General features: G+C 30.1%; 1 protein-coding gene across 7 annotated transcripts in view; it reads left to right on the top strand.

Moving 5' to 3' along the window:
* The window catches only part of LOC129806093 (cGMP-dependent protein kinase, isozyme 2 forms cD4/T1/T3A/T3B), a 214,912-nt gene extending 196,986 nt beyond the window's left edge, over positions 1 to 17,926 (top strand). For all 7 annotated transcript variants that reach the window (XM_055854437.1, XM_055854438.1, XM_055854441.1 and 4 more), the window contains 6 exons: positions 850 to 1,069; positions 8,642 to 9,028; positions 9,292 to 9,496; positions 9,620 to 9,822; positions 13,095 to 13,496; positions 17,642 to 17,926. In XM_055854437.1, the coding sequence (XP_055710412.1) occupies positions 850 to 1,069; positions 8,642 to 9,028; positions 9,292 to 9,496; positions 9,620 to 9,822; positions 13,095 to 13,496; positions 17,642 to 17,807 (1,583 nt within the window). In that variant the 3' untranslated portion in view covers positions 17,808 to 17,926. The remainder of the gene's footprint in view (positions 1 to 849; positions 1,070 to 8,641; positions 9,029 to 9,291; positions 9,497 to 9,619; positions 9,823 to 13,094; positions 13,497 to 17,641) is intronic.
* Positions 17,927 to 18,069: the final 143 nt, after the last annotated feature.

The raw sequence follows: 18,069 nt of genomic DNA, 5'->3' as shown, positions 1-18,069 counted from the left end.
TCAGAATCTTGTTGATTATTTGCCCTTAATAATTCAATTCTAAGTAAATTTTTTCCAAAAATCTTGACTGATAAGTAATTACAGCAGTTAAGCAATATAGCTAAGCTTTAGGTCAAGAAAAGATTTTAAATCTTCAAGAATTGGAGCCTTTCTAAAGGGTTTCCTTCGTATTTTTGTCAATTGACAAACTTTTTGACACTAAGAATTTCAATGTTCGAAAATATAATTTTGAATTTTCGAACATTGCAGTTGTTTTGTCAAATTATTGAAGTACTTAAGTCAATGTAGAAGCTGCTGAATATTTCCTGCTTTGGATGTTTCACATTCTTTTCGGCAGACAGAATTTAAATGTTCAAAAATATAATTCTAATTTTCGAAATTCCAGTTGTTTTCTCAAACTGTTGCAGTTCTCAAGTCAATGTACGTCCTGCTGAATATTTCCTGTTTAAGATGTTTCACAAATCTTTCGACCGACAGAATTTAAATTTAATTGTTCGAAAATATAATTGTAATTTTCGAACATTCCATTTATTTTGTCAAACTGCGCAAGTTCTGTACGTGCTGCTGGATATTTCCTGCTCTATATGTTTCACAAACTTTTCGGCAGACAGAATTTAAATTTTCGAAAAGATAATTTCCGAATTCTGTGTAGATAGAGCTCTTTTCTTAAAAAATGCAATTCTCAGTTGAATATAATTTAAAAACAAGTACTACAGTGTGTTTTCTTTCTATTTTCGACGTAGAGACAATTTTTTCAGATAAGCAATATTTGAATTTTCGAAAATCGATTTTTTAAATTTTCAAACATTGAACCTTTTCCTAAACAGCTATTCATTCTTGCCTTTTCAGAGGGACGTGTTGAGGTGTCACGCGAGGGAAAATACCTGTCTACACTGTCCGGAGCTAAAGTACTTGGTGAACTTGCAATTCTCTACAATTGCCAACGAACAGCCACAATAACCGCCGTTAACGATTGCAAACTCTGGGCTATTGAGCGACAATGTTTCCAGACAATTATGATGAGGACTGGCCTCATTCGCCAGACCGAGTACACAGATTTCCTCAAAAGGTGAGACCCTTAAGACACAATTTTGTATCTTATCTTAGCACAATTTAGCCATTTTATTGCATTTTTTGGACAACTTCGACTTCTTGCAGCAATACCCCTCAAACTCTTACTCAATCTCCCAAACGTGCTTTTGCCACTCAACCTTGTGAACTAATTTCAAATAGCGAAATACCTCTCTTGTGACAAATTAATTTAACCACAGCAATTGAAGCACTTTCTGGACATTCTGATTCAATTTTTGTTTGTACAGAAGGTCACATCCTTGAGACGTAATGGGCAGCATTTAAAAGCAGAAGGTGTTTCAATTTATGCAACATCTTCTAAATCTAAATGACTCACAGTGCCATGTCAAATGCTATCTGATTTTTTCTTGCTATATGTAAAAACCTGAATAATGTCTAGGTTTTATGATTTTTCCTAGAAGATCTTTTCCGATTAATAAGGTGATTTATTAATATTTGTCTTGCAGTGAAACGTGGGAGAAATCTTAAAAGCTATCGAGGTCTTTTATCTCAGAGATTGTGCACCTCATACTTCCACGTTATGAAAGTTTAATGAAGATGGGAACATTTTTTTTTTGGAATTTGTAAATGTCTTGTTTTCTTTTTGGATGTTTGTAAAACAAAAATATTTTACTTGTTTGATATGTGCTCACATTTTTTGTTAAAGATAAACATCACTTTGTATTATTTTCGGAAACTTGATAATTCACTTTTCGAGTTCGAATTTAGCTACTGGGAACTACCTATGAACATTTTTATCTGACAAAAGTACATTCTCTTCTACTTGATTACTAAGACTTTTGTATAAAATTAAAAAAAAAAAACATATTTAATACGATGAACAAATGTAATGAAAAAATGAGCAAGAAATGGAAAATGGAAAGTGGAAATCCAGTGCAATTCCAGTGATATAATAGTGGAAATTCAGTGGAATTCCATTGAAAATTCAGTTAAATTCCAGTGTAATTCCAGTAAAAATCCAGTGGAAGTGCAGTGGAAGTCCAATGAAATCCAGTGGAATTCCAGTGAAATAATAGTGGAAATTCAGTGGAATTCTATTGAAATTTCAGTTAAATTCCAGTGGAATTCCAGTGTTACTTCCAGTGGAAGTACAGTTGAAGTCCAGTGGAAGTCCAATAAAATCCAGTGGAATTCCAGTGAATTAATAGTGGAAATTCAGTATAATTCCATTGAAATTTCAGTGGAATTCCAGTGGAATTCCAGTAAAAATCCAGTGGAAGTCCAGTGGAAGTACAGGGGAAGTCCAATGAAATCCAGTGGAATTCCAGTGAAATAATAGTGGAAATTCAGTGGAATTTCATTGAAATTTCAGTTAAATTCCAGTGTAATTCCAGTAAAAATCCATTGGAAGTGCAATTAAATCCAGTGGAAAACCAGTGGAAATCCCTATTGGAAATCCATTGGCATTCCAGTAAAAATCCAGTGGAAAATCCAGAAGAATTCTATTGGAATTCCAGTGGAATTCCAGTAGAAGTCCAGTGAAATCCTGCGGAATTCAGTGCAATTCCAATGCAATTCTATTTAGTGGAAATCCAGTGGAAATCCCGCTGAATTCCAGTGCAATTGTAGTGGAAAAGCAGTGGAATTCCTCTTTTAAAGATTTTCGAAAAAGTATTAAAGCGTTTTATTTGATTTCGGAAAAATAGAATCATCTTGTTAAAGTTCCTCTCAAAAAAAATTAATTTTTCAATTTCGAAATTTCGAATTCGAAAATTTCAATTTTCTTATAATTTTTAATTTCCATGAATTTCTTATAAAATGAAATTTAACTGCGAATTTGGATTCAATGGAAAATCTTGAAATCCCGAAATTACAAATCCTTCTTCGAAAAGAATCAAAAAATCACATGTTTACTTTCGAAATGAAAACTATTTACTATTTTTCTCAAACAACATGGATTTGTATTAGGTAAAGTTTGAAATTGAATGTTTTACAATGACATATTTGGGTAAAAATTTCGAAAAGCACTTTCGATATAGAAAAACAGAATCTTTAATTGCAGAAAAGACAACAGCATACAATTAGCAATTTAGAAGTCATGCAAAATTAATTTTATTTGAATAAAACTTGTTTTTCTGTTCTATTTTATTCCGATTCATTGATTGGTGTTTTGAGTTCGAATTTGGAAATTTTGATGATCCTATTCTTGGTTAAATTTTTATCAGCTGATCGTAAAGCGTCGATTGCTAATCAGGAACTTGTTCAGTCAAACGTTTTCAAGAGTCACGAGCTCATTCCGATTGAGCGTGCTATGCCGATTCCGAGGCACATCATAAAAAGTCTGCCCTCGTTAAAAACAGTTTGTTTTTCGAAGTTTTAAAGAAAGGTGTAACAAATAATAATTTCAATAAGAATCTAACCTGCAAGGTAATTTTGTAACACTCTGGCAATGTCGTATCACAAACTTTCGTTCAAACTCCGAAGAGATTTTTCGAAAATCTGATCATGTAGCCAAATGACAATGAAGTTTATCAAAAAAAATTCAAAGAATAATATTTTCGAACTCATATGATATGGGAAAGAAAGCTCGATTGGCATTTCCAGGTTTCGAACTTACGTGTGACAATTCCACAAATGTTACTAAATGCCCTTACTGAATGCTGTTTTTTCGTTGAGGATAATTACACATTCGAAAAATGGACTGAAGAAGTACCCTAAGAATAAAATCTTCCTTGTCTAAATATTCTCTCACTGTTAAAAATATCATAAGTTCGAATAAAAATTACGAAGAAACTTCAACTTTGGGCTTTCGATAGATCTTCGAATAGTTTTGGCTTGGGTTTAGGTTTTCGAAAGTCTATTTAAGAGTAATTCGAAACAAATAAGGAATAAAATTTTGAACAGAATGCTGAAAAATGTGCAATATTTAATTTTACTTTATAGAAAGTAAGTAAAATTAATAAATGAATTCAAGAAACATCATAAAAGTGGCAAATTCTTTATTTCAGCATTCTGAAATTTAACAGAATCATCGAAAGTTCGAACAGAGTTCAGTAACTCTATAATTCAAAAGCTTGGTGGTGAGTTGTCAATTTTCGAAAATTCGAAAAGGAAACGCTGAAAGAGCGCTTTAAGAGTTGAACACTGGAACTTCAACTTTAGACTTTCAGTTTTTTTTTCGAAAAACGGTTCCACGGGGCTAGTTCGAAATCACGTTAAATTGATTAATCCTCAATACAATTTTCTAATAAATAATCATTTCCAAACAATCGTAATATATTTCGGTAAACAATTGCTTATCGAATTTAAATTGCAAAATCAAATGCAGAGAAACACTTTATGCGAATAAATTAAAATTTGAAGATCATCACTTAAAAATTTCTCCATAAAACTACAATAAAATCATAAAAATTGATTTCGAATTTCACCATTTTGGAAAAATAACGATAGAGCAATAAACCACGAAATAGACGAAATAGATCACCAGAGGAGGATCTTTCTTCCAAAAAAAAAAAAAGAAACAAAATGAGTAGCACTTCACACATATTTCATAATGTTGGGGAAACACTGTGGGGGGGCTCTTTTTCCTCATCTTCATCCATTTCCATACAAAGGGAATACAGATTAGCACGAGTGCATGGTATATGGCAAAAAAAAAGAAGTTAAGACACTTCTTGTGCAGATTGCTGTTTTGCTGCTCGAAAGAGGCTCGATCGAGGCTGTCGAGAGTGAGATTCATGGACCATTGAACTCGAAAGTGTGAAGCAATGAATTTTCCTCACTTGCAACACAGTCTCTGGCCTGTCTGAGCTTCTCACAGTTAATTTTCAGTGATGGACTATGTCGCACATTGGCCATTAAATTGAGTGATCGCAATGTGGATAGGAACACAGGACATAAGAGTGTCTGGAGCAGCTAAATGCATTGCGCAAATTGTTATTTTTCTTTTTTTTCTTATCTTTTCGAAGAAATTGCAGCCAAGAGATTGGCAAAGTGAGGAAGAGACCACAGAAAATGCTATGAGATCGTTTCGACGACAAGATAGGAGCTAAATTGAGAAATTATTGTTTCCTGTGTTAGTGATCGTGAGCGATAAAATTAAATGGCCAAGAGAGCAAATTAAATTCTCCAACCAAGTCAGTGTGATCTTTCCCTGAGTTTTTTTGGTTTTATTTTTTTGGTATCTTTTCTATTTCTTGAAATGCAAATGAGGCGGCAAGTTGATGTGAAATTTGCCCTTTACGATCACTACTCATCTTCGCGATCACACGCGATCGCATGATCATCCAGATCGCGATGGTTTTTTTAATAAATTTTTCCACATTAATACTGAGGTCAATTTGTAAGTTTTTGCACTTTTCTCAGTCGTATTTTTCTTTTTAATTATCTTCTCAAGACAATATCATTTAGTGAGGTCTTTAATGATCTTACGCAATGGTCTTTATGGAAATATTTTCCGTTAAAAGAAGCTTCATAATTAAATGTACTGTTGATCTTTATGGGAATATTACTTCTTTTAGTCTCATTCATTCATAAAAACGATAAAAACAAGTATGGTGTAATTTCGAAATTTGCAGCAATTACTGATTAGGCAATTATTTTCGAGACTTTAGAGCATTTTCGAGCGAAATTTAAATAAATATTTCAAACAAGTTCGAAAAGATTACTTCGAAATAGAAGGAGTAATGGACTTCAAAACCATTATCTCGAATATAGTTACACTAAGCCATCTCTCGGCTAATCCTCAAGTATGTCAATTCCCTAAGAATGGGAAACATACAGTCGCTTTTTGACATTCATGACACTTCAAAATTCGAACAAGAATTAGCCCGTTTGAAGAGTTTGCAGTAGCATGAACAAAAATTACATTTCTCTGAACTTCGAAACCGATTTTCGAATCACGTTTAATCTACTTAATCCAATCAAATATTAGACACAGTAAATAATTAAAATTCATTAAAAAAAATTAATTATTTTCTTTTTAAATCTAAAGTATTTTGTTGCTGTAAAATTTAAAAAAAGTAAAGAATCTCTGCTGACTCATATTCATCTTCATGGTTCAAGCGAAATCTTTTGTTTTGTAGATTTAACTTGCTTTATACTTTACTTTTTATAGGTTTTGTATCTTGTTCAATTTTTTAAAAATTGAAATTCAATTTTAAAATTCACTTTTACGGCATTATCACACTTGTACATTAAAATTTTAATGTGATTCACATTAATTGTCGTTTGTGAGCGTCCAAATATGTTATTTGTGTCTTTGAGTCACTTAATATTTGGGGTTTTTCTATTTATTGATAAGGAAGTGGACTTGATCTGCAAAAATAAGTTTAAATTTACCTAAAGCATAAAAATTTTTCACATTAAAAAATTAAAGAGAAAATCGCATTAATTTTTCGCATTAATGCTATAAATCGATTTATATCAAATTTTGCGGGCCAAGTCTATGTTTTTATCAACAAATAGATCAAATTTTGAATATAAAATGATTCAAACACACAAATTACACATTTGAACTCTCACCTGCGACAATTAATGTGAATCATATTAAAATTTTAATGTGCAAATGTGATAACACAGTTATATCTGCAATGGCAGAATGAGGATCATTTCTTAAATAAATATAATTGAAGTTTGACTTCAATTATTGGTTAAGAAAGAAACAATAAAATGCCATGTCAAAAAAAAAATTATTGTAGACGTACGATAACGCTTCCAAATCTCGTAACCTCGACAATAATCGATTGAAGTGCTTAGTGCAATTGGTTAAAACCGTATTTTTATTAAACATACTTTATCCAAATGAGTACTTTGAACCCGATAAATTACTTATTAAACTATTTAAAATAAATTAAAATTGCATTTACAGTTATTCACCAATTTTTCAATATTCTGCATTTCAAAAGAAACGATTTCAATGCATTAAGGCTTATTTTAAAAACAAGTTTATTTTCTTTTTAATCTAGAAATTACTTTTTTTAAATTGAAAAATAGTCCAGTATTTTTTAAATATTCGGAATTTTTAAAACAAGTTAACATATTTTTGAAATATAGGAGATATTCTTTTTTTTTTCAAACTGAAAAATTAAACTGAACAATATTCAAAGGATTTTGTAATGCCTTGAAATTTAAAAGCTTCAAAAAATATCAAAATAGTTTAAAAGGGTAAAAAATAATTTTAAATCCAGGCAATAGTTTCATTTTTAAATTGAAAAATAAATTTATTATAAATTACTGTATTATTAAAAGTAAATTTTAATTCTATAAGATCAGTTTCTTAATACTTTCTATGTTTTTTTTTCAAATTTATGAAATTATTTTATTTATTTTTATTAAAAAATAGGGTAAGTGTGCCAAATTTCGGCATAGTTGCATGCAAGCGCCAAAGTCTCAAGTTTGAAATGTAATATCTTTAATAGAAATTGATTTTTTTTTCATTCCTTCTACTTTAGGAGTGTTGCTTAGAACCTTGTGGACAGTTTATTGTCTTTATTTACTTTAAAATTATTCCTAATACATTTTAAAATGAATAAAAATGTAGACATAGCTTTGGTGCCCTATTTCGGCCACCTTCATTCTCATAGTTTCTTACCCTTCGGGAATTCTTCCAATATCTTTTTCAAGTCATCTCGTTTGTCGAAGTTATATTTTTTATTATTCTTTTGCATTGTATAATCTCTAGAGTATGTAAATGTAAAAATTAAAAATTCATGGAAATTCGAGGAACAAAAAATGTGGCCGGAATTGGAAGCTGGCCGGAATTTGGCACACTTACCCTATATGACCAAATACTCATTTAAATGTTAACTTTTTTTAAATTTAACAACAATAATCTAAAGATTGAAACCGTATTGAAAAAAAAATTTAACAAAATATTAAAACTGCAATTATTTCGAAATATTCAATAAAGACCAGAAATATTTTAATGCAATAAACAAAAAAACAATTTTTAAAATTAAAATTGCATTTATTTCATAGCAAAATTGTGAGCATGTCTTTTAAAGGCTAAACTTTTAAAATTTTTGGATTTAAAATTTAATCCAGTTGAGTATTTCAGGCAAGGTGAATTATTTATTAAATTGTTGCAAGTGAAATGAAGTTGTATTTATTTGACAGAAAAAATGTGAGCACGTCTATTTGTATCAAAGTATTTTTAATTTTTCAATTTATAAAAAAAAGTATTAGATAAAATCACGCAAGAAATTCCTTGGTAACCGAGTACTTAATGATCACGCGCCCACTTGTCATGCTATCCTCATGAATACAAATTGCATTCCGAAAAAGTTACAAGCTGTCGATCGAGATAAATTCCCAGAAGAAAGGGAAAGTGCCGATGGAGCAAGAGGCCACAAGATTGAGCTTGACATTGGTTGATTATGCAGAAAGATCAATCGGGAGTGGAGGAGTGTCTTCTTCTCCATTCACTAATGGCCAGACTTTCACCCTTTTCTTGCATAAAAGTCTTTAATGGGCATTTTTGTGACTTTTTTTTTAATCTCTCAGTCAGTCAATTAAATTGTGCTGACGGCAGAGAATATTCAATTAGGAAGTCATTTGAGCGATCGTGAAACTGATGATGCAGATCCACTAATTGGGTATAATTTTGCAGTGTGCCCATCTTCAAGAATCTGCCCGAGGACACATTGATCAAGATCTCAGACGTACTGGAGGAGACCTACTACCAGAAGGGGGACTACATTGTGCGTCAGGGTGCCCGTGGAGATACCTTCTTTATCATTTCCAAGGGTCAGGTAAGGGTGACTATTCGGCAGCCGGATGGGCAGGAGGAGAAATTTATCAGATTGCTGGGCAAAGGGGACTTCTTTGGGGAGAAAGCCCTCCAGGGAGATGATCTCCGGACAGCTAATATTATCTGTGACTCTCCCGATGGAGTCACGTGCCTTGTGATTGATCGCGAAACCTTCAATCAGCTCATATCCAACTTGGAGGAAATTAGACACAGATACGATGATGAAGGAACGCTCGAGAGGGAAAGGTGAGCATTCACTTCAATTTTCTATTTTTTAAAAATTTCATAATATCTTACAAATAATTTATTTCTTGCTAACTTTGAAAATGGATTTCATCCGGTAAAGAATTTAATGAATAACTTTTGAAAATGTCCTTATAAAAAAATTGCACAACAATGATTGAGAATTTTCTAAAATTCTCCACGGGAAACCCTAAGCTTTTGCCAAATTTTTATAGGGATTGCTTGAAAATTAACGATCATTGATCTTCAAAAATCCTATTTTGCAGAATCAATGAAGAATTCCGGGATATAAAGTTGACAGACTTGCGTGTGATCGCAACTCTGGGAGTTGGGGGTTTTGGTCGAGTAGAACTTGTCCAGCTAAATGGTGATCAGTCGCGATCGTACGCCCTGAAGCAGATGAAGAAAGCCCAGATCGTTGAGACGCGTCAGCAGCAACATATTATGTCGGAAAAAGAGATCATGGTTGAGGTGAGAGAATAATTTTTCCCATGCGATGTCTAATGATCTTTATTCAATCAAACTGAACATGTTTATTAGTTTGAAAAAAAGAGGAGTAAATAATTAATTAAATTGCTTTTAACGATTTCTCAGGCAAACTCTGACTTTATCGTGAAGCTCTTCAAAACGTTCAAGGATCGCAAGTATCTGTACATGCTGATGGAGAGCTGCCTGGGTGGCGAGCTGTGGACGATCTTGAGGGATCGAGGACACTTTGATGATGCCACAACGCGCTTCTACACGGCCTGTGTGGTCGAGGCATTTGACTATCTTCATTCCCGGAACATCATTTACAGGTTTGTTAAATATTTCTTGCCAAAGATCTTTATTGCTTAATTAAATACGGAAACTTTATAGAATGATAAATTTTGCACCGCTTTAAACGTTTTAGAAATAATTAGAAATAGGAAGATGTAACTTCCTCCGGTTGCGTCAGAGTTGTCTTATCCTGACCGGAGGAAGTTTCATCTTCCTATCTCCAATACCTTTTCTCACGTCAGTACTTATACCACTTATACAATTACTCAACGGTTCCCGGAGTTAACCAGTTTAGAAGTAAAACAAAAACTTTAAGAATGAAAAAGTGCCAATTTTTCAAAAATAAAATAAACAAGACTTTAAAAAGCTTCCCAATAAATAAAGAAATATATTAAAATGTTTTTTTTTAATCCAGAAAAAACTATTTTTCAAATTGAAAAATTAAGCTAAACAATTTTTTCAATATTCTCAATTTAAAAAAATAAATAAAAAAAAATGATCCCAATGCATTGAATAATATTTTGAAAACAAGTTATCATTGTTTTAAATCTAGGACATGCTTTTTTCAAATCGAAAAATTAAACTAAATAATAAATTATCAAATTTTTAATATTCTCAAATTTGAAAAATATAGAAAAGGATTTCAGTGAACTGAAAAGTCAAATTATCATTTTCTAAATCTAGGAAATACTTTTTTTTAAATCGGAAAATTAAACCAAATTATAATTCATGAATTTTTCAATATTCTGAAATTTGAAAATAATAAATAAAAAATTCCAATTCCAAGGCATTGAGAAATATTTTAAAAACAAGTTAATTTTTTTTTTAAATCCTGGAAATATTTTTTTTCAAAATGAAAAAAAACTAAACAATAATTCATCAAATTTTCAATGTTCTGAATTTTGAAAGATATAGAAAAAGATTTCAGTGCATTCTAAAATATTTTAGAAAACTAGGTATCACTTTTAAAATCTATGAAATATTTTAAATCAGAAAACTAAACCAAATAAAAATTCATGATTTTCTCAATATTCTGAATTTTGAAAACAAAAAAAAATAATAAAGAATTCCAATTCCAAGGCATTGAGGAATATTTTAAAATTAAGGTAAAATTTCCTTAAATCCTGGAAATATTTATTTTTTCAAATTGAAAAAAATAAACTAAACAAAAATTCATCAAATTTTCAATGTTCTGAATTTTGGAAAATATAGAAAGAGATTTCAGTACATTCTAAAATATTTTAGAAAACAAGTTATCATTTTTTAAATCTAGAAAATACTTTTTTTAAATCAGAAAATTAAACTAAATAATAATTCATGAATTTTTCAATATTCTGAATTTTGAAAAAAACTAATAAAAGAATTTCAATTCCAAGGCATTGAGGAATATTTTAAAAATAAGTTAAAATTTTCTTAAATCCTGGAAATATTTTTTTTTTTCAAATTGAAAAAATAAACTACAGAAAAATTCTCCATATTTTCTATATTCTGAATTTTGAAAAAAAAATAAAACAAGATTCCAAAGGCGTTCAGAAATATTTTAAAAACAAGTTACAATTTTTTTATTTGGGAAATATTTTTCCAAATTGAAAAATTAAATTAAAAAACAAAAATCATCAAATTTTCAATGTCTTGAATTTTGAAAAAAGAAAAGATTCCAAATTCCAATGCATTGTATAAAAATTTTAAAAATAAGTTTATTTTTTCTTAATTCAGATTTTTTTTTCAAATTGAATTTTTAAAAGATATAAAAAAGGACTCCAGGGGATTGAAGAATATTTTTTATATTTTTAAATCAAGTTATAATTTGTTTAATTTTACAAATTACTTTTTCAAATTGGGAAAATAAACTAAGTAATAATTCGCCAAATTTCTAATATCCTGAATTTTGAAAAAAAGGATTTAAAATTCAAATACATCAATTAAATATTTTAAAAGTTTTAATTTCTTAAATCTAAAAAACCTAAAAAATCTTAAAAACAAGTTAACATATTTTTGAAATCTAGGAAATAATCCTTTTTTTTTTAATTGAAAAATTAAACTGAACAGTAATCTAAGGATTTTTTAATGACTTTGAAATTTAAAAGATTTGAAAAACATAAAAATAGTTTAAAAGAGTAAAAAAAGAAGAATTTTAAATCCAGGCCATAGTATCATTTTTAAATTAACTATATTACTAAAAGTAAATTTTAATTTTATAAAATCAGTTTCTAAATACTTTCTTTTTTTTTAAATTTAGCAACAATAATCTAGAGATTGAAACCGTATTGAGAAAAAAAAATATAAAAAAAAACATTTTTAAAAGAGCAATTACTTCGAAGTATTCAATAAAAACCAAAAATATTTTAATGCAATAAACAAAATACAATTTTTAAAATTAAAAATTAAACTTGAAAACTCATCTTTCTCGTTTAGAATTAAAAATAATCAATTTCTTAAATTTAAAAAATAATAAATACTGTTCTTTTTATACAATTTTAACAAAAATAAGTTTTAAAAAAAACTTGAAAGCGCTTAATAGAAATTACTACTATTTTTATTTTTTATTATATTTTTTAAATTAATAAATTCTTCAATAAGTTTAAAAGATCATAACTTCGATTTTTCTAAAGAGATTCCTAAAATTTCAATTTTAATTTAATTTTAATTACAATGTTATTTTAAGAATCTCTTTGAAAAAACAAAGTTATGGATTTTCTAATTTTATTAAAAATAGTCATAAATTAAAAAGAATACAGAATAAATATAATCATTTTGATAAAGCTTTTCTAAGCTCTTTAATAAACTTATTTTTATTAAAATCGCAGGTAAAAAACAGTAGTTATGATTTTTTAAATCCAAGTAATATAATACCACTAAAATTTAAAAATTACTCTGAAGAACTACCGCAAGAATTTTGCTCTATTTTTAATGTTTGGAGAGCTTTTAAAGAGCTTTCTTGCAAATTTCTTGTTTATTGAAATTGATTAAAAAATACTCAATTTATTGACGTTTAATTCTGGTGAATATAATAAATTTGAATTTGAAAAATACAAAAGAACAATTAAAAAAAAAATTCGGCATTAATTTAGAAGTTTTTAGGTCTTTTATCAGAGCTTTTAAAAGTTCACAGTCCTTTGGAATTGCACGAGAAAGCACTAAAGTCATCATTTTTAAATCTAAGAAATAGAAAACAATTCAAATTGAAAAATAAGTCACAAGGAATCTTTTTAGAATTTTTCAATGTTCTAGATATTTGTAGGAGTGATCGATATCTTTGCAAAATTTCGAATTTAGAACGATTTGAATGATTGCTATCTTGAAATTGTAGAGATCTTAAGCCGGAGAATCTGCTGTTGGATGTTCAGGGATACGTGAAGCTGGTGGACTTTGGATTTGCCAAGAAGCTCCAGAGTGGTCGAAAAACTTGGACTTTCTGCGGAACTCCGGAGTACGTGGCTCCAGAAGTAATCCTCAATCGCGGTCATGACATCAGTGCTGATTATTGGTCTCTAGGAGTGTTAATGTTTGAGCTTCTAACCGGAACTCCGCCCTTCACGGGATCAGATCCCATGAGGACCTACAATATCATCCTGAAGGGAATCGATGCAATCGAATTCCCAAGGAATATCACCCGGAACGCCAGTGCTCTCATCAAGAAGCTCTGTCGCGACAATCCAGCCGAGAGACTCGGCTATCAAAGGGGAGGAATCAGTGAGATCCAGAAGCACAAGTAAGAAATTTTATTTGCTCATTTTTTCTTGAGTTTGTTACAATCTTAGAAGTTACCAAGCCGGAAGCATGATCACTCTATCTTCACTGCAATTATCGTAAATTGAAGATTAGAGGATTAAATTGAATTAACAATTAATTCTATTATCTTGTTGATAGTTGCACAAGAGAGTTAATGTGCTTTTAATTATTCCAGAAGAACTAACTATTTTTCAATTTTAATGATCATGGGAATAAAATTGACTTCTTCTTGAATGAAATCGTCAAAGATCTTTTTTATTTCTTTTAAATTTTAAAAATGAGAAAGTTTTATCTGTAAAATCTTGCAAAATAATTGGTTAAGGTTAAGCAGTCAGCTGTATTTATTGTATCGCATTTCCTGATTAGCTAGCTAGAGAGCTTGAAGGTATTTAAAAAGCCAATCAGAGAACGTTATAGAGATTAAAAATTGATTGAAAAAGAAAAAGCTGTGATTCTAAAAGAATATACCGCTATTTAAAGCGCCTCTAGTGCTAGATTGTTCAATTAAAACAAGAAATTTGAGGTTAGAAATTCATATGAATGATTTTAAAGCTTAGTATTTCGATATTTTGGTTATTTTGACCATTTTTTGCTTTTTGTTAATAATCAAAATCGATTAGAATATTTTAAGTCTTCGTTAATAACGTTAAATCAGCTAATTTGAGGTTAGAAACGTATAGGGTTATGTATTTTTTGAATGGGAAGATTTGATCTCATTTTCCATTTTATCTTTATTAACATTTAAGCTGTCTTTCATTTTTAAAGTAGTCCTAAAAAGACTATTAAATATAAATACCCAAGTAGCAAAATTAGTATAAGATACGTAAATTAAAAAAAAAGCTTCTTCTATCTAAAACGAATAATCCCAAGGAGAATTTATTGCTATAAATGAGTAGAGATATCTGACATCTATACGAAAACAATGGCGAAGACTTTACAAAATTTCTTCCACATAGCCGTATAAAAAGATCCATATTCGGGTGAATATGGGTAAGTAAATATGGGAATGTGGGTAAATAATAAGAGAAAATGGGAAGTTTTTTAATGTGAAAATTGATTAATTCCTTAGAGTTAAGTCATTTTCACAAGAAAAGCCTTTTAATAATTTAGTTGAATATTGTTATTTAGTTTAATTGTCAATAATTGTCGATATTACAACAAAAGCATTTGGTTGAAATTTTAAGCTGAAAAAGGCTCATATTCTTTTGAGGTGTCTCAAGATTCAGGATAGGTTTGAGAAAAACCCTTTTGTACAATACTATTTTGGTTAATAAGGAATGCAAAAGTATATATTACAAGAAGGTACACGACCTGCTAATAAGCATAAAATAGAGAAGAAAATATTTTGTCGCATTTTGTTACACTGCAATTAAAGAAAGAAAATGTTAGGTTTCACAAACAAAGTAATAATTCACTATTTTTCCATAGATTACACTTACTTTGTAAAATTTAATCCCTTTTATCTATATACTCGATTCTACTGCACACGCTGGCACACTTCAGGACTCTAATTTATGTTAAACTCCACTTTTTTTGCAAATTTTTACTCGAAGTAAACAAAGCAGAATTTGACAATCTGGCAGCGTTATATAAAAAGAACACAAGTTGTATATAACTTGTCTCCTTTATGGAACAAATGTAACTAAAATATATCAGAATATAATGTTCATAGAATTTTACGACATTATGTGAACATAACAGCAAGAATATGTAAGATAAATATACTTTCGATATTTTCTACATAGATTTAGAGATTTTCCCTCAAAAATAGATTATATTATAACTTATTTATGGATCTAAAAACATTCGGTCGTACCTTTAGGGGAAAATACCAATATATTAACTGGAATTTAAGAAATAAAATGTATTTTTTATAATAATAGAAAATAACTGATATTTTCCTTTCATTATTTAGTTATTTTTCTGGCATACAACATAAGAAAATATAATATAATGTAATGCAGATATAATATTCAGGGGGTGATAAATCTACATTTTAAATGGTTTTGATCTGTGATCATACACAATACTTATTTATAAACAATTTTATATTTGGATTTCAACACTTACTATCAAATTTTAAGATATTTTTGCCTGAAAAGGCTGAATCAATTAATCAAAATAAGACTTGTGACAACTATCCAAATTAAATAGTAATGTATTTTGTATGAGGACGTGATGTATCAAATATCGCGGCTATAAGTTCGTAAACCCATAAAATTGGTTATAACTTATGATCGTGTCTTTATTTTATAGTAATTGATAAAAAAAAGTTATTAAAATTGAGTTGCAGAGGAAAATATAAATACTAAGGAACTAATTTTTGAAGGATAATACTAAATGTTTTCGATTGAAGATATAAAATTTGGTTATTAAAAGTTTGGAGATCGTTAGTAAATTTGTGAAATATTTTGCATAAATATCAATTAATATCCTTACGAAATATTAAATTAAGTCAGTGGTAAAGTTACATTTTGGCACTCAATGGGTCAAGTGATAGAGCACTCGCTCTGTGATGCAAGTGTCCCGGGTTCGAATCCCCTTTAGGTTACCAGGAATTTTTCTGGCGTTAATGGTGTTCGGAAGTTCGGATTGCATCCAATGAGCTTCACTGCACTTGATTCCACGGGCATGGGACTGACAACCTCATCCTGTACAAGAAAAAATAATAATGCATGTCTAGAAATCCCCTTGCGGGAAGGCCTTGTTCCTTCATGGAATGCTGTGCCGGCATTATTATTATTATTATTAAAGTTACATTTAATGATATGACATCACATATTCCTAATTTTGTGGTTCTTCGAAATCATTTTATGAAAAAAAATTGAACATTTCTGCGAAGAGGCCACAAGTAAAGACTGGCCATAAGTAATTAAGCCACCCTTTAATTTGATAAATAAAAATAAAAATATTGCCTAATATAGTAACTAACTAACAATCGTTTGATAACAAGACTTACCTGGGCTGAAAATAATTTTTATAACTCAAAAATTACCTTTCTCTTTAACACTTGGAAGGACCCTAGTGGCAGCTGCAGCCAATTTTGTTTTCAATTTTATAATGAAGAATATATCATTTCGCCAGGAGGCCCGATTGAATGCGTGGAGAATTTATCTGGCTATTTTTTCGTTGTAAAATTTTTAATAAAATTTAAATATTAATGTAAATATATTGCAAAAACAAAAAAACTTCGCTCGGAAGAACCAATTGGCTTTTGCTGCCATATGCATTTTATGTGGGAGTTTGACGTTTTGCAGATGGAATTTTCTTGATTATTAATGTGTAAAAGCGTTAAAAGAACAATTTGAAAGTGTTTTTTGCAAATTATTGAGAAGAAAAAAAAAATGAAAATTCAGTAAATTATTGGGGTCGTAAAATGTTCGATGAAAAAGCATTCTTCTATGATTCTGATGAAGATAAAAACATCGAATGGTTAGAAATTCTTAGATACAGTGACCAAGGAAATGAAATTTCTCATTCAGACACCATGAAAGAACTAACTGAGGCTCCGAATGTTAAAATATAGTTAAAAATGTTAAAATATTTTGTAAAATCCGAGCAAAGGCAGCGGCTACCACTTGGTCCCTCCGTGACACTTTTAGTTAGGGTTCTACGGAGTGTTAAGTTTCTACTTAATTTGGTCAGAAAATGCTACTTGGGTAGTCTTTCAATAAAACCAGGAAAAACATTACATTCTTTTTAAATTTTTAGGTTTTTTAAATCTCAGGCATATCAGGGGTAAATTATGAATCATAATTACCCTTCAAGATCAAAAAAATTCTTGAAATTGCCAAGTCTAAAGCTGAATCTGCAACAAAATAATTTTTTCTTTGGGTCTTTCCAGATAATGCTCAGCGCACAATAACTTTTGTTTTGTAAACATGTTTTTAAGATTTCAACGAGAGTGAATGAAACCTATATCTAGTTATCTTGCTCACTCTCATAGGCAATTTTGAAAACATGTTTTCAAACAAAAGTTATTTTGCGCTGGGCATAATTTTCAGACAAAATAAATAGGAATAAATTTAAATAAAATTAGTATATTTTGAAGATAAAGTGGAGCATGTCACTGTCTAGGGGGTTCATCCTATTAATCTCTCTGATCTGTTTTTTTTTCTGTTCCAGGTGGTTCGACGGATTCTATTGGGAAGGCCTGCGGAGTCGCACCTTGACACCTCCGATCCGGCCGGAAGTGAAGAGCGTCACGGACACCACGAACTTCGATGTCTACCCACCAGATCCCGACGGACCGCCTCCGGATGACCTCACAGGATGGGACAATGACTTCTGAGGAGCGCCCCAAAACACACAAATTAGACAATTTGACGTCTTGTCTGTTTCACTACTATGCTCGTTGTAATTTGTGTACATTCATAGTGTTAAAATGAATTAAATTTTTCGTATATTTTATGTCTTTATTTATTCTTTTGGGAGAAGGAAAGGAATAAAGATCTTGATGATTCGAGATTGAGGGAACCGTTAAATTCAACAATCTGATGAGTGGTGCCATCTAGCGGTGGACATTGGTATGACTTCTTTTTTCGGAAATTTAC

Source organism: Phlebotomus papatasi, chromosome 3 (genome assembly GCF_024763615.1).
Source record: "Phlebotomus papatasi isolate M1 chromosome 3, Ppap_2.1, whole genome shotgun sequence".
Lineage (NCBI taxonomy): Eukaryota > Metazoa > Arthropoda > Insecta > Diptera > Psychodidae > Phlebotomus > Phlebotomus papatasi.
Note: the sequence above shows the minus strand (reverse complement) of the source record. Positions and strands in the feature narration are given on the sequence as shown.